Source organism: Geotrypetes seraphini, chromosome 12 (assembly GCF_902459505.1).
Source record: "Geotrypetes seraphini chromosome 12, aGeoSer1.1, whole genome shotgun sequence".
Taxonomy (NCBI): Eukaryota; Metazoa; Chordata; class Amphibia; order Gymnophiona; family Dermophiidae; genus Geotrypetes; species Geotrypetes seraphini.
In genome coordinates this window covers 69,428,027-69,448,483 of record NC_047095.1, presented here as the reverse complement: position 1 = coordinate 69,448,483, position 20,457 = coordinate 69,428,027, and the positions used below count along the sequence as shown (strand labels likewise).

At 41.9% G+C, this 20,457-nt stretch overlaps 1 protein-coding gene across 2 annotated transcripts in view; it reads left to right on the top strand.

The window, feature by feature from the left end:
- Positions 1–17,957, top strand: part of SLC6A9 (solute carrier family 6 member 9) — a 159,969-nt gene extending 142,012 nt beyond the window's left edge. For both annotated transcript variants that reach the window (XM_033917126.1, XM_033917125.1), the window contains 7 exons: positions 3,238–3,341; positions 3,544–3,781; positions 8,494–8,628; positions 9,883–9,982; positions 10,956–11,056; positions 14,136–14,306; positions 15,304–17,957. In XM_033917126.1, the coding sequence (XP_033773017.1) occupies positions 3,238–3,341; positions 3,544–3,781; positions 8,494–8,628; positions 9,883–9,982; positions 10,956–11,056; positions 14,136–14,306; positions 15,304–15,513 (1,059 nt within the window). In that variant the 3' untranslated portion in view covers positions 15,514–17,957. The remainder of the gene's footprint in view (positions 1–3,237; positions 3,342–3,543; positions 3,782–8,493; positions 8,629–9,882; positions 9,983–10,955; positions 11,057–14,135; positions 14,307–15,303) is intronic.
- The last annotated feature ends 2,500 nt before the right edge of the window (positions 17,958–20,457 follow it).

Below are 20,457 nucleotides of genomic sequence, written 5' to 3'. Positions count from 1 at the left end.
TCAAACCAACTGTTGCATTATCACGCAATAGAATTTAAGAGACAAGCTTGTACCCTTGACACTTCCAATGATTAAAACCATAGCGGACACCATCCTTGTGATTCATGCATCCCAGGACTGGCAAACAATACAAATTGAACTTTAGCAGCACTTGTAATACTGAAAACGTTATTTATATCATCATTTACCCCTACAGATTGTTATGCATTGGCAAAACCAAAAGAAAAATCAAAACCCGTATTATTGAACATAGAAGCTGTATTTTAAAGAAGGTAATGTCTGCTCCGCTAGTCAAGCATTGGTAGGCACTCAGTCACAATATTTAGGAGCTTAAATTCTTTGTCTTCAAGACTTTTAAACAACGCTGGAGACGTAGGACATTAATCGTCTACTTCTTCAGGCTGAACAGAGGGCAATCATAGTAACATAGTAGATCACGGCAGATAAAGACCCGAGTGGTCCATCCAGTCTGCTCAAAACTTACCCACTCTTTAAATTACTGATTTCATTTAAATTTTCCTTCTTCTTAGCTATTGTTGGGCCATAACCCAAAGCTCTGCCTGGTACAGTGCTTAGGTTCCACCTACTGAAGTCTCCATCAAAGCTCACTCCAGCCCATCTGTAATCAACACTGTAACTCTTGCAGGCCTCAATTCAGAAGTCGATTATATTCTTTGTTTATAAGCCATAACCCCTGATGCATTCCTGATAGCACGATCCACATTCATCTGATGCTCAGCATACACACTCATCAGTATCCTATTTATGACACTTCTGGATTAAGTTCAAATAAAAGTGACCTTCCATATTAGGTTAAATCAATCCAAAATATACTTTTGATGCTTTGTATGCACCACTCAGTGTCAACATGAGATCTATTTGCACACAACCCATGTGGGTTAGCTTTTATTATAATATTTTATCAAGATAATATATTATTGTAACTATTTATGATCATTTTATTATTCACTTTATTTGTATCTAGTTCCGGTTTTAACGGTTGTGTATTTTGTTTTATTCATATGGACAGATGAGTCTAAAATGATTATTTGTTGTTTCATATGTATTATTCGGGGCAATCATGAGACACAGTTGCACATAATCAATATGGCTTTTGGTTTCATTATGATATTGTTAGCCCTCTAGGGACAGGGAAATACCTAGTAACATAGTAAACGACAGCAAAGACCTGAACAGTCCATCCAGTCTCCCCAATAGTTACACACATTATAAATTCATGATTGCATTAAATTGTCATTTTTCTTTGATATCTCTGGGCCATAGACCGTAGATGTCCGTCCAGTACTGTCCTTAGGTTCCAACTACTGGAACGTCCAAGCTCACTCCCACCTACTCAAACAACCTCATTTGCAGAATACAGACTGTAAAAGTCTGCCCAGCTCTGTCCTCATGTTCCAAATTACTGAAGTTCCCATTGAAGCCTTCCCCAGCCCATCCTAATCCTAATTGCCATATATGGGACACAGACCGTGCAAGTCTGCCAGTGCCGGCCTTAGTTCAATTTATACCATTCATTTTCTAAATACAGATCCTCTGTACCCGGATGTAACTTATAATGAGCTACTACTGAAAAGGTGTGAGAAGAATCCAAATAATACATAAAATAACAAATGTGGAGTTTGAATTCCTTACATTTTGCTGTGGGTACAGGAAACATGATGACACCCTGTTATTGCAGCCACACTCTCCTTCATGAGTCAGCCAATACACTTGAACTTGAAGCTTCTCATTATTAGGGAATTCTGAGACAACTCATTCAACAGAGCCATCTTCAGACTTCAGATTTCTGGGCCTAACATCAGAGATTTGTAAGGAGTACACAGAGCAGTATATCACCTTCTCTTTCTGTGCAATTAATGGACACAGTCTCATTTGGGTCTTAAGAACATAAGAATAGCCATACTGGGTCAGACTGATGGCTCATCTAGCCCAGTGTCCTGCTTCCAACTATGGTCACTCCATGACAAGTACCTGGCAGAAACCCAGATAGTAGGAACATACCATTCTATCGTTGCCAGGGCAAGCAGTGGCTTCCCCCGTGTCTTACTCAATAGCAGACTATGGACTTTTCCTCTAGTCCTAATACACTAAATGAAAATGTGATGTTTCAAGGTTTCTCAGGCTCCTTCACATGGCTGGGCCTGTAGGCTTCAACAGGTAAGCTCAGGGCCTACAGTTTACAGATTATTTAGTTTTGCTATAGCACATTTCTACATATAAAACTCATGTTAAAAATTAAAACAAGTAGCAATAGAGAAATATTTATTTTGTACATGTTAAAAATATCTGCAATGGCTATTGTCAAACACAGAAATTTGAAATCCATTTGCTGAACAGCATACCCAAGTTCTTCATCATCATCATTGAAATCGGTGGTGAGAGCTGTCCTATCCAAGATCCTTGACTGTCCTGCATCAAGGATACTACACTTTGGATGTCCAGTTTAGTTCTAGACATTAAATTCCCCATGTTCTTGAGCTGCATCTAACATTCCAGAGGTTGTGATAGGACAGAGTACACTACGGGGGTTCAAAGAAGGATTGGATAAATTCCTGAAGGATAGGAGGATTGAGGGATACAGATAGAGGTAGAGATAGGTTATAGAAAGAGTATAGATAGAAAGATAAGAGGGATTAAAGGGGTTAAAAAAGGATCACCTTACAGGTCATGGGCCTGATGGGCCGCCGCGGGTGCAGATTGCTGGGCGCGATGGACCTCTGGTCTGACACCAGCGGAGGCAACTTCTTATGTTCTTATTCCTAACAAACAGAAGCCAAGATAAGAAGAGAACCAAGACTGTTCAGTTTTTCATTGATAACATTCTAATTTCCTGTTTGTAAGTAATACCTGGAAGTGGACTGAATTGTGTTGCTTTAGTTCATAGCAGAGTCAGTGCTGAAGACCCAGGCTCAATTCCTCCATGTCTCTAATCTAGTGCATGAGAGGACTTAGTTGAATTTAGAGCAGTCTTACTCAAGCCTCTGCCTTGGGGGTTGGTTGAGTGGTTGGAGGGAGGAATCAGAATTTTTGATGGTGTAAAGTTGACATTTCCTCCCATGTAAGAGCTGAGACAACTTATAACCCTAAAATATTTCATTTGTGTATCTCCAAATGACTAAAAATGCTTCTCCTTTAAAAAAAATGAGACGGTGGAAGATGAATACACCAAGTCAAGTCTGATCTCTGTATCTCACCCTCCCCTCTTACTTCCTACAGGTTTGGGGAGATGCTGCCTCTCAGATATTTTACTCCTTGGGCTGTGCTTGGGGTGGGCTCATTACCATGGCTTCCTACAACAAATTCCATAACAACTGTTACAGGTGAGGCACTCAGAGACTTTCCCACAGGGATTAGTCATCATGACTTGCAGTCCACCCCATCTCCCTCCCAACCTCATACCCGCTGTGTTTCACTAGCAGTACCTGGTGGCTCTCAGTCTCCCCTCACCCCACCCTCATATTTCACTAATAGCACTTGATGGTTCTCGTCTACCCACTTATCTATTTCTATTTCTTTGCACAGGGACAGTATCATCATAAGCATCACCAACTGTGCGACAAGCGTATATGCTGGCTTTGTCATCTTCTCCATCCTCGGCTTCATGGCAAGCAACATGGGAGTTGATGTGTCCAAGGTGGCAGACCATGGCCCCGGACTAGCCTTTGTGGCATACCCAGAGGCCCTCACTCTCCTGCCAGTTTCACCATTGTGGTCTGTCCTCTTCTTCTTCATGCTCATTCTTCTTGGACTAGGAACACAGGTATGGAGGATGGGAAGGAGAAGTGAGAAGATATGGGGAGGACAAGTACAGGAGTAGGGGTGATAAGGGAGGCAGGGGGATGGTTAAGACACGGACAAGGGTTTGAAACCTATGGGAGACAGGGAGGGAGCAAGGAAGGTAAAAGTGAGGATGAGGGGAGGGGAGCTGCAGGGAACTTGGGTACAGAGAGCAACAAATGATAGGAAAGAAGGAGGGCAACTTGGGGAAGCACAAAAGAACTGGTTGAAGAATGGCAGAGAGTGTACGTAGACGAAGACAAATGATGGCCAACCAGCCCATGAAGCCAGGGATATACCTCAGTCACCAGCTGTAAACATGTCACCCTTCTTATACTGATCAGAGTCTGTTGCTTTATTCTTTGTCTTCCTGTCAGCCCATTGGATGAGTTTATAGAATCCTAAATAGTCTCCAGCAACCAGAGCGACAGAGGGAAACTGGCAAGGGAGGAAGAAAAGGAAACATTAGGATATGAAAAGAAAGAGGAGATGGAGAGATAATGGGGGGCTGGAAAGTTCAGGTTGGAAAGGAAGACAGTTTAAGGGGGAGATCCTTACATGCAGGCAGTGGTGTAGCGAGAGTGAGAGGCGCCCAGGGCGGTAACACCCCTCCCTCGCTCACATCTCTGCCCCCCACTCCTTCCCCGATCTCACCTGCTGTGCGCCCGCCCTCCTTTCCTTTGTACCTCTAGTTGAAGTTGTTGCTCGCAGCAGTCAACAACGTGCTCCTCATGACCCTGTCAGCTCTCCCTCTGACATCACTTCCTATGCGCGGCACCCGGAAGTAATGTCAGCGGGAGAGCCGAGGGGGTCGCAAAGAGCACGTTGTTGACCACCGTCAACAACAACTTCAATTAGAGGTACGGGGAAAGGGAAGGGGTGTGCGCGTATGGAGGGGAGGAATGGGAGGAAGGATGCAAGCGCCCCAACCAACATGGTGCCCAGGGCAGACTGCCCTCCCGTTTACTAGGCCACTGCATGCAGGGATTGATTCTCAAACACATCTCGTCAACTAGACTCATGGAGGTGGATATTCTTCTCTGCACACTGGCTAGTTAGTTCCATTGAAGACAATTTCTAAAGTTATTTAGGCAGGTAAACAGTGATTTAGTCAAAGTTTTAATAATTAAGATAAGGAGGGGAGAAAATGATTGTTTAATGTAATAATTGTATAGTTAATAGTGTTTTTCATGCAGTTTTTCTGATTTACCATTTGTATTGCACTATCAAAGTTTGAAAATCAATAAAGATTCACAAAACCGCCATCTGAAAATAGCCCTCTGCTAGTGCAGCTATCAGCATATGAACTCATCTATATGAAAGGGGAGCCTGTACCTGCATATGGATAGAGTTTGTCTTCAAAAAAGACAGTTTGAAAACTGCTCTGTTAGCCTGTAACTGGGTTAGCCTATGGCTAGTGCCTGGTGAACTTGGTTCAATTCCCACTGCAATTCCTTGTAAACTTGGGCAAGTCACTTAACCCTCCGTTGCCCCAGGTACAAAACTTAGATTATTAGCCCAATAGGGACAGAGAAAATATCTGCCAGTAATATGTAAACTGCTAATGATCCCTTCTAATATAGTTGACCAGACCTTTAAGCTTGAAAAGTCACTTTAATGGCAACCAGAGTAAAAACGGACCCGACAAGGACCGTGTTTTGGCTAAAAAGTCTGCATCAGGGGTCCTCAAAAACAATCCACTTGATAAATGGTCAAACAACAGTGCCGGGCAAAATGGTAGAGACTATTACAAAGAACAAAATGACAGAGCATATACGTAAGCATGGATTAACGATAGAAAGCCAACATGGATTTAGTCAAGGAAAATCTTGCCTCACCAATCTCCTGCATTTCTTTGAAGGGGTGAATGAACATGTGGATAAAGGTGAACCGGCTGATATTGTGTATTTGGATTTTCAAAAGGCATTTGAGAAAGTACCTCATGAAAAACTTCTGAGGAAATTAGAAAGTCATGTCCTGTTATGGACCGTGTTGGGTCCTCCTCTTTCAAGACACATGTGGATTCTTATTGTTTAATTTTCGATGAAATAAAGCCTGCATCAAGAACATCCTTCTCCACTGTTTCTTTTGTCTCTAAATAGTGGGGTTTCCCAGAGGTCTGTGCTGGGACTGCTGCTTTTTAACATATTTATCAATGATCTAGAGACAGGAATAACTAGTGAGATAATTTAAATTTGCTGATGACACAAAGTTGTTAAATTGAAAGAGGATTTTGAAAAATTGCAAGAGGACCTTGTGAGACTGGAAGACTGGTAGATGACGTTTAATGTGAGCAAGTGCAAAGTGATGCATGTGGGAAAGAGGAACCCAAACCATAGCTACGTGATGCTGGGTTTTATGTTAGAAGTCACTGCCCATGAGGATCTAGGTGTCATTGTTGAGGATATGTTGAAATCCTCAGCTCAATGTGCAACTAGAAAGCTAATAGAATGTTAGGAATTATCAGGAAAGGAATGGAAAACAAAGATGAAAATCTTATAATGCACTCTTATTGCTCTATGGTACGATTCCACCTTGAATACTGTGTGCAATTCTGGTCACCTCATCTCAAAAAAGATATAGTGGAATTAGAAAAGGTAAAGAGAAGGGCAATGAAAATGATAAATGCGATGGAAAGTTAAAGTGGATAGGGTCTTCAGCTTGGAGAAGACATGGCTCAGGGTTGGCTACTGTTGGAAACAGGATACTGGGCTTGATGAACCTTCAGTCTCTTCCAGTATGGCAATTCTTATGTTCTTAGATCTATAAAATACTAAGTGGAGTGGAAAGGGTAGATGTGAATTGCTTGTTTACTCTTTCCAAAAATACTAGGACTAGGGGGCATGTGATGAAGCTACTAAGTAGTAGATTTAAAACAAACTGGAGAAAATATTTCTTCACAGAACGTGTACTGTAATTGAACTCTTGAATTCGTTGCTGCAGAATGTGGTGAAATCAGTTAGTAGAGCGGGGTTTATAAAAGGTTTGGATAATTTCCTATAAGAGAAGTCTATAAGCCTTTATTGAGATGGTGTGGGGAAAACTACTGCTAGGATAAGCAGCATAAAATCTGTTTTACTACTTGGGATTTAGCTAGGTACTTGGAATCTGAGTTGGCCACTGTTGGAAACAGGATACTGAGCATGATGGACCTTCGATCTGTCCAGTATGGCAATTTTTATGTTCTTATGTGAATCAAGTATAGAACAGTCACGCCATTGTGACATCACTGATGAGTTTGGCTCTTAGGCATTGGTGGAATGAGGCATTATGACATCACAATCTGAGCTCTGGAATGTTGCTCTTCTTTGGGTCTCTGCCAGGTACTTGCAACCTGGGTTGGCCACTGTTGGAAACAGGATACTAGGCTTGATGGACCTTTCTTATGTTCTTATGTTAAAACCTGGTATAAAGAAGAGCTTGTGGAACATCTGAACAGCAGAACAGAGCTATAGTAAACAGTGGATTCTTTTCTAGGACCCCTGATGCAGGATTTTTAGCCGAAATACAGTCTGTGTTGGGTCCATTTTCAGTTTTTACTCTGTATGGTTACCATTAAAGTGACTTTTCAAGCATGAAGGTCTGTTCTTCTCTGCCCTTTTTGTGTTTCTTTGTGATGTGGTGCAGAGTTTGTTGCTTCCTGTACCTTGGTTGTATTTTCCCTCTTAATATAGTAACATAAGGTCTATTTTTGGCCGTTATAAACTTAGAAAGCAAATAAAAGGCAAGTGAGTTGTCAAATCTAAGACCACGGTGACTTGTATAGTCTTTGATATACAGTCTCAATTGTGTAATATATAAAAACTCATATATAGTCCCAACTAGGATCCCAGTTTTGGCAATCTGGAATGCCTTTCTCAGGGGACAAAGAAATAAACTCCCCAAACTGTAAGTATAAATCTCATTTGCCTTTTGTTTGCTCTCTATATGTTGTAAGGTAAGTCTTTTTTTTTTTTCATTTGGTTCCACTAAAACCTTAACCAGCCATAACGATATTCAGCACTGGCTGGCTCAGTTTATAGCAGCCAAACACAGACCAGCTATGTAAGTGGCCCAATTTGGCCCCTCGACTTAGTAGGCCAGCGGTCTGAATTTTGCAAATAGCCAGCTATCAGCTAGGGTTACCAGATTTTCCATCTGGAAAATCCAGACCCCCTAGACCTGCCCCCCAGGCCTGCCCAGTTCCACCCATCCCTACCCTTTCTTGCCCCAGGCCTGCCCCCAATCTTGCCCTAGCTCCACCCCAGCCCCGTCCCCGCTGCCTGCTCTAGTCAGGTTTTGAAAAGCTGTCCGGACCCCTGGATGTGTCCTCAAAAGGAGGACATGTCTGGGGAAATCCGGACGTCTTGTAATGCTACTAACAGCTGATATTCAGCAGCCATCATGCGCTGAATATTAGAGCCTAGATGGCTATGTGTTATTTAACCAGCCAAGAGCTGTCCTTGGCCACTAAATAGCAGGCAGATAGTATACTCATATAATGGCAGATGAAGACCAAACTCAGTTACCTCGTACCCCCTTGCGTGTTTTTAGGATTGCTCCATATTCCCAGGCCTTCCTGACCCCTCTGTTTTAACGTCCTGTGGGGCTGATGGTGTGTGCCAGATATCCATCACTTGATTTATGTTTTGATCTTTACGCAATATTTTCTTTGGATCCTTACCATTTTTAATCCCACTTTGCTTTATCTGGCAGTTCTGTTTGCTGGAGACGCTTGTCACAGCCATTGTGGATGAGATTGGGAGTGACTGGATCATCCGATGGAAAACATGTGTGACTCTGGGCGTAGCTGTGGTGGGTTTCCTCCTAGGAATTCCTCTCACCACTCAGGTATGGACAGTTTGATGCCTTGCATTCTTTCTTTCTTTTTTTTCTGAAAGCATTTTACAGAATTTTCTGAACATATTCGCTAGGCTCTAGGTAACCATCAGATAGTGGAAGTTTCTGAGCATGCTCTGTGGGGAGCTTTTAGTTAGCGGAGGTTTCTGAACATGCTCTTTAGGGAGCCTTCCGGCAGCTAACATGGTTGAGCATGCTCTTCACTGCCCATACTTACCCATCGTGGGCTTGTAAGCCCCTTTATCTTAGGCAACAGCAGAGGTGACGATCCAACTTGGGTCACATAAATTGAGGTTCAACCTTGGAACCAATTGAACATCATTATTTCCTGTAACCTTTTTTCTCTCTCTTATCTCTCCCACCCCTTTCTGCTTCCTAACCAACCTATATACTCCCTGTTTTTCTCGCCATTTCTCCGCTTCTTCCCATGGTTTACTTTCTTGACTCTCCCCTCTTCATCTATGTTGTCTTTACCTCACATCTTTATCACATCTTCTGTTTTCTCTGCCTCTTACTGCTTTTTGGTTCTCCTCACTGTTCACGCTCCTTTTTTTTTTCTTCTTCTCTGTTTCCGTCTCTTTCTTTCCCCATGCACTACTCTCACACTTTCCTCTCCTCTCTGTTTTTCGTTTCCCTTCCCTCTTTCTGCCACACGTTGGTCTCTCTCTTGTTTCTCTTTCCTCCCCCTTCCTCTCCTTACTTTCCCACATCCTCTCTTCTCTCTTCCATCTTGTTGTTCCTTGACTTCCTTCCCCTCTCTCTCTGCCACTGCTCTCTCACACCTCCCTCTCATTTTCCATTATGGGTCTGTCACTCTGTGCTTTCTCTCTCTCTCTCTCTCTCCTTTCCTCACTCTCCTTCCTCTTCTGACTCTCCCTTCCCTGTTCTTTTATAACACTCCCTCTCTTTCACCCTCAATCCCTGCTTCTCGTCTCTATCTCTCTCTTCCCATTCTTTTTTTTTCTTACACATTGCTGCTTCTTGTCTCTCTCTTCCATTCTGCGTGCTTTCTCCTCCTTCCCGCCACACCCCTGTACTTCACTTTCATGTTCTTTCTCCCTTCATCCTCCACATTCACTCCTCAACCCTGAACTTATCCCTAACCCCTTCCTCCCAACTCCCTGCCTTCATCCCTACACCTTTTTTTTTTTTTACCTTCGTACCTGTGCTCTTTCTCTCTCTCCCTTCTCTCCTCTTGACTTTTCCCTCTTTCCTCCTGATTTTCATGCCCCCTCTTCTGTACAGGCTGGTATTTATTGGCTTCTCCTGATGGATAACTACGCTGCCAGCTTCTCCCTCGTCATCATCTCCTGCATCATGTGTGTGGCCATCATGTACATTTATGGTGAGTGACTGTGTGCAGTAGTCCAAAGTGGCACCAGATGTCCACTGCAAGTAGCCCAGATGCCTCCTTCACATGTACCCTGGCTGCTCTGTCATGGATTTTTGTTTCTTTCTCGGGGCAGTATGGGAAGGGTTTGCTTAAGGGACTGAGGCTTGACAAGCTGGACTACAAGTGGCTAAACTGACTGAAAGCCCACTTATTTGAAGCTGCATTTTTTTCAAAATGTGTTTTATTAAATTTCAATACAGAACAAAAAAAGCACAGAAAAATACCAAAATATATAACGAGCAAGCCCCACCACCCTCACAACCCCCCACCCAACCAAAAATGCAATCTAGCTCCAGTGTGTCACAACTCAAAAAGATCAGACATTTAACAGATGATTTCGTGCCCTGGGAGTTAAAGTGGACCAGAAAACTCCCACCAAGCACTAAACGCCTTGGAAGCTGCATTTAAATCCTACCCCTACCAATGTATCTGTCTGTCATCCCCTCAATAATCCTCCTTCCACCTCTTCAGCTCCCTCTAATTCCCTTTATGAGGACTAGGTTCTGATTGCTCTTTTGCCCTGTGTGTCTGTCATAATTAGATTGTAAGCTCTTCTGAGCAGGGACCGTCTCTTTTGTGTACAATGTACATTGTTGCGTGCGTATGGTAGCACTACAGAAATAATAAATTGCCGTTGTTGTAAAACTTTAAGAAATATTTTTTTGCTGCTGCCTCAGGTACTTGGTGGTCCAGCGTGAATCTTTATGCCAAACTGTGGCCTGGCATATGAATAAGCTTTTCTATCTAATTCCATTTGTCAGCTGGCAACAGGGAGAAAGCATTTTTCTTTGGGAAGAAAATCATTTTTGGAGACAGAATTTAGGAATTCACAGTCAATGTATAAATGATTTTCTTTTCTTCATTTTTTTCTTGCTTGTATAATCCCATCCCTTAATGGTTTCTGTTTCCTTTGGATATTTCACAGGACACAGGAACTACTTTAAGGACATTGAGATGATGCTTGGTTTTCCCCCTCCTCTCTTCTTCCAGATCTGTTGGCGATTCTTCTCTCCTATCATCATTTTCGTAAGTAATCTTACTTTTGTAAGCAGAAGATTCATGGGTGGAACTCTGAGTGGCAACGCAGCAAAGACTGGGAAACAGATGGTCTAACTCAGGGGTGCCCACACTTTTTTGACTCGCGAGCTACTTTTAAAATGACCAAGTCAAAATGATCTACCAACAATAAAATAAAAAAAAAAACACAAAGCACACTGTACGCATAGAAAATGTTAATCATCATTCCTACTCCAGGGTTTTTCAAAGAGGTCAAAGCAGATGACTCTATGCACTGTCACCTCACTAACAACCATACAAAAACAGACAAATACCCCCTCCCTTTTTACTAAACCACGATAACAGTTTTTAGCGCAGGGAGCTGCGCTGAATGCCCAGCGCTGCTCTTGACGCTCATAGGCTCCCTGCGCTAAAAACCACTATTGCGGTTTAGTAAAAGGGGACCATATTGTAAAATATAGACAGCAGATATAAATTCAGACACATTTTGATCACTAAATTTAAAATAAAATCATTTTTCCTACCTTTGTTGTCTGGTGATTTCATGAGTCTCTGGTTGCACTTTCTTCTTCTTCTGACTGTGCATCCAATCTTTCTTCCCTTCTTTTAGCCTGTATGCTTCCTCTCCTCCTGACCTCATTTCCCCCCCCCCCCAATGTTTTCTTCCTCTCTCCCTGCCCTCTATTTCTTTCTCTCTTCATGCCCCCTTTCTTTTTTTCTGTTTCTCTTCTTTCCTTCTGTCTCCCTGCCTGCTCTCTTTCTCCCTCCCTGCCCTCCCCCAAGCCACTGCCGCTGCCATCGGATAACAGGCCCCCAAAGCTGCCCGCCGCCGGCCAAGCTCTCCCTGCTTCGGGCCTACCAGCATTCCTCTCCCCGACGTCAATTCTGCCGTCGGAGAGGAAGTTCCGCTGGCCAGAACTTCCTCTCTGACGGCAGAATTGACGTCGGGGAGAGGAAGGCTGATCGGCCCAAGATCGATCTATTGGGAGAAATGCTGACGGGTCTTGCCTTTGAGGAAACAGAAAATAGGCAGGACCTGGCAGCAAGAAGAGCAAATCGCAAGCTTCACTGACCTGTCTCCCGCTTTAGCCCGCGAACGGGGCTCTAACATGTGTGTGCCGGCTTCCCTTCTCTCCCACACCCCCCGACATAACTTCCGGTTTCAGAGGGAAGAGAAGGGAAGCCAGTACAAGCACACATTAGCCCCCAGAGTATAAGTTCTCCAAGCCGGTTTTTTTAAAAATGTTGAACAGCGGCGGCAGCAGCAGAATTCAGGAGCGGGCCAGTCAGGAGGGGAAAAAAGAGAAGGGAACCCGCTCTGCGATCGACTGGGGTCGCCTGAGCGAGCAACCTGTCGATTGCGATCGACATATTGGGCACCCCTGGTCTAACTAATCGATGATGTTCTAATGAAGATTTTACAGATTAACACCCATATCCTGTTCACCAACTACACTATAGTGAGCGCCGAGAATCTTGTGCACATTGTTTTTCACCTTTGAGTAAAATCTGAATAAGATTTGAGACTGGATGTGCTGGAAGAGTAGAACAGAAAAATCTCTGTGTAAATAAGACTTTAGGAATTATTCGTCTCCTAAACAGGGCTGTGATACAGAGTTGGGGTTCCCGTGATATCAGTTTGAGTTGTTCTCTCTTTTACAGCATATAAGCAGTAAGAGCAACTGTTATCCAGCGCACAGTCAAGAGGGTGGGTGTATGCTCCTCTTTGCCGGCCAGTTTGAGGCTTATTTATTTAAAAATGTATATATCGCATAAAAACTATGCAGTTTACAAAATTACATGCATACATATTAAAATTACTAAAACATGTTTCAACAGCTTTCTTTTTTAAAAAAAAATTCAAATTTTACATTTTAAACAAGCACTTCAACTTGAATATGGATTAGAATTACAATATAAGAAACCATGGATGGTAACCCCCATCCCCAAAAAATATTAAAAGGAAAGAATAATATTCATTATTTCATCTACAATGATCAGTTTGAGACTTTCTTAACATTTCAAGAAATGCTAATGATCCAGAGTTATTGGGTGGGAGACAGCATCCAAGAAGGAACTTCTTGTACGGTGCTGTGGATTTTGAACAGCTGAACAGCTATCTGTACCTGGATAATAGCTACATGTCAGTTAGAAGAGATAGATGTCCTCAACCATGTAAACCCATTGCCCACTCCTAGTCCCATTGTGGACCTTCAGACACAAACCACAAGACCTAAATCTACCTAAATTAATAGACAACAAATTAAAATGGTAGCTGCAAGGAACAGCTAATTTTCACAATTTACAAAAACTAAATACCTGTAAAATGGCATTATCAATTTACCATTTTGATACTCATATAATGCAGAATTTTCTAATCACAGAGCATCTTGAGTTAAGCTTATGCAAGGGCCAATGGAATTCTAAATTCATGGACCTTCCACTAAAAGTGCTACAGATCTTATGCAAGTCAGCCTAAGCTGTCCTACCTTTATAAGGCAAATTAACTGGGCCTGGCCTAAATTTATAAAATGCCATCAATGTTTCCATTGATACAGAGCCCGACATTTCAAGCAAATGTTTAAATGGTACAGCCTGGAAGCCAGAGAGAGGCAGAATACTGGTTTTAGTTGGAATGGCTTAGAGATGACAAGCCATTTTTAGGGCCCTTGCCACCCAGTGCCACTCCGTAGCAATGCCTATGGAGGTGATTGGAACAAGGAGTGGGTGGGTGTTGTTATGACAGGGGATAGGATGGATGGAGGAATATATAAAATGGATAACAGGATGGTTACAGTACATGGACAGATAATTCACATGAAATGATAAATTGATGCTTTTGTCTAAGGACAGGAAATATTTACTGATACGTAGGTGTTGATGTTAGAGATCTACTATATATAGAACTGATAGAACTTACAGAAATAACTCAAAAATTATCTTCATGCACAATATGTCATGAACCAAGGAACCAATTAGAGATGAATTTCTCTCTGAACTTTGCACCCTAGTGTTCTTTGTATTCTAGAAGTTTACTGATGCTCAATAGGGCACCTCCTAATCCCAGCCTTGTTTATTCCTGTCACAGTTTATTTTGATCTTCACTGTCATCCAGTACAAACCCATCAACTACAACGACTACATTTACCCCCCATGGGCCATCACCCTGGGCTTCCTCATGGCACTTTCTTCAGTCATTTGCATTCCAGGTTATGCCTTCTTCAGAATCTGGAGGTCTGATGGGGCCACATTTCTCCAGGTCAGTAATGCTTTGGCGAATTCAAGGAGATCTAAGCCCCGGACTATTAGGGAACAGCCTAGTCCAGCAGGGCCAAAGACATGAAGATTTATTTATTTATCTTGGGCTCGATGGTTCCCTAGTTCTGAAGGAAAATGAAATTAATCCCACCCCCTCTTTTCTCCTGGGAAAATATGTGCAAATTTCAAAGGGCATGTTCTTCAGATAAACACCCATTTACCTGCAGAAACCCTCTGAAAATAACACCCCCCGCCCATATTGCATAATTATATGAGGGGCTGCTGAAAAGTTCTCAGCCCAACCAACAAAGTTGGGGCAGTCTCCATAAAGGGCTATATACTTAGTCCAGTGATTTTCCACTTTCTTCGATCTGTATTTTTCCAACAGAACAAAAAAAAGTTGAAACTAACTGGACTAAGTGTGTAACCCTCGATGGAGACTGCCTCAACTTTGTTGGTTGGGCTGAGAATTTTCAGCAGCCCCCTCGTATACTGGGTCAAAATGGAGCCACAGTGGTCATCACTGTTTTTAGACACCAGCTGCAACGGCATAAAAATATGGACATTTCAATGTTGGTATCCAAAGAGTGGCTAGTGCTGAGACTACCCAGAGCGCAACGATATTCAGCCCGTTATTGAGATAGCTAACTACATAAAATAGGCTAACCTATGATTATATATGTTGTTATTGTACTCTGCCTTGCTTAAGGAAGAATAGAAATACATTTTAACCTTGACGTTATTTGGACAATTATCTGGTTAGTGGACTGAATACTGCTACCACCCAGACAACTGCTTATGGACCACCCTGGCACTATCCAAATACTGTCACTGAATATCCCAGTCAGTGGCAGTTATTTGGTCAGGGGTTATTATTAACCAGATAACTGCAGCCAAATATCGGGCTGATACATTTCCATCATAAACACTGCATAATAGAGACATGCTATAGAAAGATGGTAAAACCAACTCAATAATCTAATCATTTTTGTCATTAGCGTTTGAAGAATGCAACCAAGCCAAGCATGGACTGGGGCCCTGCCTTATCAGAACACCGGATAGGACGATACACTCCTATAAGAGGTTCCTCCACCGAAGTCAACTTAGAGGTGCAACCACTGCACCAAGAGAAATCAAAGTGTGAAGAGCTGAACCTAGCCATCCATGGAAGCAACGGCTCCGCACATAGCAAGGACTCAAAAGTGTAAGCTCAAGGCCAGGGGAACCTGGAGCAGGAGAAAAAACCCCAATCTTCCCCTCCGACGGAGTCTCCAAACCTGCCACTCAAGAGCACTCAATGGAACACAACAAAGACCATGTCTTGAGAGACACCAGCTTTTTTTTTGCACACCAGGAAACAAGCTCTCTTGGGAAGATTTCTCTTCTCCATTTCTTGGACTGAGAATATTTAATGTCTCCATTTTTCCAAGGGCAGACAGCATCATCTTAGAAAATAATCTCTATACGCACAGTGTTTTCCTTAACCCTCAGTTTACAATGGAATTTTTAAAAAATCCAAAACAGTCAAGCTCTGCATGAGGCTGCCTGTTCTGAAGGACCAGTTGCCATGGCATGATGTCACCAGCATTTTGTACATCTGGAAGATGAAACTCTAGTTCCACTAAATGTGCCAATGTGAGATAACAAATGAAAAAACCTGTTAACTCATTTGTCTTTATATGAGGATCAAGGGTAGCATGCAAAGTTATGCTTGAAAACATACAACAGGTCTGGGGCCAGGTACACACTTGCTGTTTGTACAGCTCTACATGTAGGAAGTCCTATGGGTAATAACGGCATGTCTTAAGTGTCTATGTGATATATAGGTTAAGGAGAACCCTAAACTGCATTCCAGGACATTGCTCATATTCACGTGCCAGGCCAGGCATTCCAATGAAAGGTGGTGGGTGGATGATCTTAGAGCTTAGTCAATCTACTGCTGTACGCAGCGCCCATTAAATATGTGTAGATGAGAGTAACCAGCTGCGTAGAAAGTACTCCTCAATATGGTAGATTGAAGCTGCTTAAACCTCAGAAGAAGAAACTGAATTAAGCAGGTACCTATTTATCTGTTTATCCCTCTGTTGGGAAAGGAACAGGTCTCATCCTTTGGTCTTCTTCCAGTAGAGAATGTCTCCAATTGACTGAATCTTTGGAAAGAATGACAGAAGGAATAAGGAAGCAAGCCAATCAATACAAGCCCATCAAAAGATCTCCACCTGGAACCAAGATAAAGTCAGAACACCAAATTTAATTTTCCCCACAAAGATATGTCACTAAATAGACAGAAACTCTGAGCCAGTATTTGTCCATCTCAGCTTCCAAGACTTCTTGACTTATTACTGAACAAATTTTTTGCTGATAAAGATTATACCATCAGCATCTAGACTATAAATGTAGCAGCTATATTGAGGCTGTGATGGCTAAGTGAGATCTTTTTATAGCCAAACATCAAAAAGTGGAACAGGTACACAATCTTTCCAAAATTATCATAAATCCATTATAAATATACTTGATAGAAATTTCAAATACATAAAACCTGGGTTGGCTGTAAGATATCTTTCAAATATCTCAAATAATTTTTAGAATCTCTAAAGAGAGTGGAAGGACCTCAGTCACCCCTTCTCTATCCACAACAGAGCAGCCGATGCTGGTCTATTCAGGTTTAAACTTTTTTATTGATGATAATAAAAATCAAACAATATACATGCGGTCATCCATACAATGGTAAAAGCTACAAAAACAGAGCCTTAACTAACCAAGTAATAAAGTATGATCATCAGTTTTCAAACAAAGTGACTAGTAGGTTACAACCATCCCCAATCCCAACTACAAAATAAGAATGCAGTCACATCTGTCTCAGGGCCCTGGACTCTTATGGGCCCTGAGGATCAGGGTTGCAACCCCCCCCCCCCTCACACACACACACACACACACTTCCCCTGACTTATTTTTATGTACAAACATTTTTATTGATGACAAAATAACAATGCAGAAAGAACAAGCATAGAATCAATAGGGTCATAACAATATATTCATCATTTTCTGATAAATACAACTATAACCACAACTCATATCTACCTCCTTCCTCCCAATATCTGAACCACTCTTGAATAAAGAACATAGCATTCCAGAGCCCTGGACAGCACATATTATCGTGCCCCCTCCCCCAAAGGGAAAGAGCACACCTATAGACTCCAGTAATACCAAAATAAGAAAAATCAAAACAAAAATCCCTCTACATATAATAGCCATGTAGACCTCACGGGTAACCCATACTCCCCCATCCCTCTCTTAGGAACAGGTATTGTGAAGTAAAAGAAAGTCATTGAGGACATAATAGCTATAGAACAACAGCAAAACCGTACAGAGCATGGGCTTTAAAAGTAATATTCTCTACGCCCCTCCTTTCCCCTCCAGACACTTGAAACCAATACCCCAGATAGAAGAAAGCAAGCTAGGCGGCATAGAAAGAGTACAAACAGAGAATCAAAAGGAAGCCTAATACCCAAGCCCAATAAACATAGAGCGAACATCGTAATAAAAGGAGGTTTCAACTTGATTAGGTGTTTATTACATTACAATAGTGACTTCTATTCCACCTGTACCTTGCAGTTCTAGGCGGATTACATCAGAAGATAATTGGACATTTCCAGGAAAATTACACTCTAGTACTGCCTATTAGGGTTATCTAAGCAGTTTAATCAGGTACTCAGGCATTTTCCCTATCTGTCCCGGTGGGCTCACAATCTATCTAATGTACCTGGGACTATGGAGGACTGAGTGACTTGCCCAGGGTCACAAGGAGCAGCACAGGGTTTGAACCCACAACCCCAGGGTGCTGAGGCTGTAACTCCAACCACCGCGCTACACACTCTTCCAAGCTGCAGAGATAAAATTGAAGTATAAAGACCACCAGACCAGCCAATACATGGTAAGTATATCAAATTTTAATAAACTTGGAAACTTGGTAAGTTCTGCCCAATAGCTTCGTTCCCCCGGATCCATCCATCCCTCAACCCCTTGCATACCTAAGTTATAATATGGAGGGGGAGGGGGGTAGATTGATGATTGAAAAGATATCTTACAGCCAACCCAGGTTTTATGTATTTGAAATTTCTATCAAGTATATCTATAATGAATTTATAATAATTTTGGAAAGATTGTATACCCGCTCCACTTTTTGATGTTTATCTTTTGATGACAGTCTGATGTAGTTTGTCTTTTATTGGTTATAGCCAAATCATGGAAAAGTCATAGCATTTGGAAACCACAGGTTTGAGTCTAGGTCAGGAACAGCTTTTCTATAAATTTTTGTATGACTGACTGTCATTTATAATTTCTAGAGTACTTTAGTCATTTTCAGTAAGTGTAAGAATGTCCATAGTCTCCTGAAGATGTTGCTATTTAATGCTTGCGTATTTCTTGGTGAACATGGTTAACGCTATCCCTCCACTGCCCTGGATAGCAGAGTAAGGAATGGGCAAGTCTAAAAAAGATGGCAGTGACAGGAGGATTCTAGTCTCAGGCAGTAAAAGCTGAACATTCTGGGGAGGAATGTTCCCATGCCAGGGATGGTAATGAATCCCAGGTATGAAGTCTCAAATGATAACTGCTCACACTCAGGACATACTTTATCCAACGTGTATGGACCAGTCCAGAAGAACTTTCAATCCTCACAGCTTTGTAAATTGATAGAGAACCATCTTTTACTTAAATTTGTTTTTAAATCCTGATTGTGTATCAGGATGTATCCTATATAGCAATGATAGAAATGCATTTATACATCAGACATACACATACTCTTGCCTGTTGAAGGTAAGTAAGTAAAAAATTGAGTTTACTGGTGAACTGAGATTGAGAAACTGTTTTGGGTTTGTTTGTTTTTTAAACAAGCTTTGCCCCATCCTGTTCTTCCCACATTTATCCCTTGCATAGCAACATATACCAGAAAAGGACAAAATAAGAGAAATTACACTAGAAAAGTCTATAAAAAAATGAAGGAAGTGGTCTAATAAACTATCTCATTGATACAGACTGAGGGGTTCTGATATCAAGAAGACATGACTTTTTTTTTACCTCAATGAACTGAAAAAGCAGATAATTGTGTGTGTATGGGGGGGGGGGGGGGTGAGAAGGTTTAATGGAGGGATATCATTTCCCTAGGAATTTTGATACAAATCAGTGAAGCTCAACTATGTTACTTCCCCAGATATGGTGTAGAACAGAGAGAAATCAAAGCATCAGAGTTCACTCAGTGCTTCTAGCTGGAACATTGTGCATTAGCCAAATTAACACCAAAGGAGGGAAGTATGCAGAAAGACAGCCTTCTTTTGGAAGAATTGGTTTGAACACATGCAGAGCCTTAAAAAAGAGGCTTAAGGTGCTTTTCCATTGTTCTGGTCATAAAATGTAAAGAGGACATCTATGAGGTTGTGTTTGAGATTGGTGATGACTTCCTGGTACGTGGTGTAGATGGGCTCTCATAGCTATCAGCTTGCTGAGCGAAGTCTGACGTGCTGTCGATTTGGGTGTTATTGTAACCATCCTAGCACGTGTTGTATACCATGGGAAGACGTGTTCAAATCCTACTTTTAGGGCAGTTTTACCAACTATACAAGTCCCCCCTTTCCCTTACTACTTGCTGTTCATAGTATTATTTCTGTATGTTTTATAGCATCAGGGCACTTTACTACAAGAACATAGTGTAACACTAGAGGGACGTCTCGAGGCTTTAAAGCACCAGTTGTTGACTATATCCTTTGATTCCACATCTTTCATAGCAGTGTTTAGTGGACTTTTTAGCTCTTTAAACTTGGTGGTATTTGAGGATCATAAGGATCACAGTGTTCAATGCACAGTGCTCATCAAATACATCGATTCCCTGAAGCAGGCATTGGATTGCTGAAACACGACTCTGTGTTGAGTCTTAGTCACAGTGGCCTATCGATGAAGTTTTTATTTTTAATTTTGGGATTTTCCTTTTATTATTATCGGAAGCCTATTGGTCCTCCTCTACTCCCTTTGTGTGGTTTGGACTTTATTTCCACAGGGAATCTACCTCTTCTGTGGGGAGGGGGGTGTTTTTTGTTGCTGCTGTTTGATTCCGAAACCATGAGTCCAGTGCCTTTACTCTCCTGCAAGAAATATCA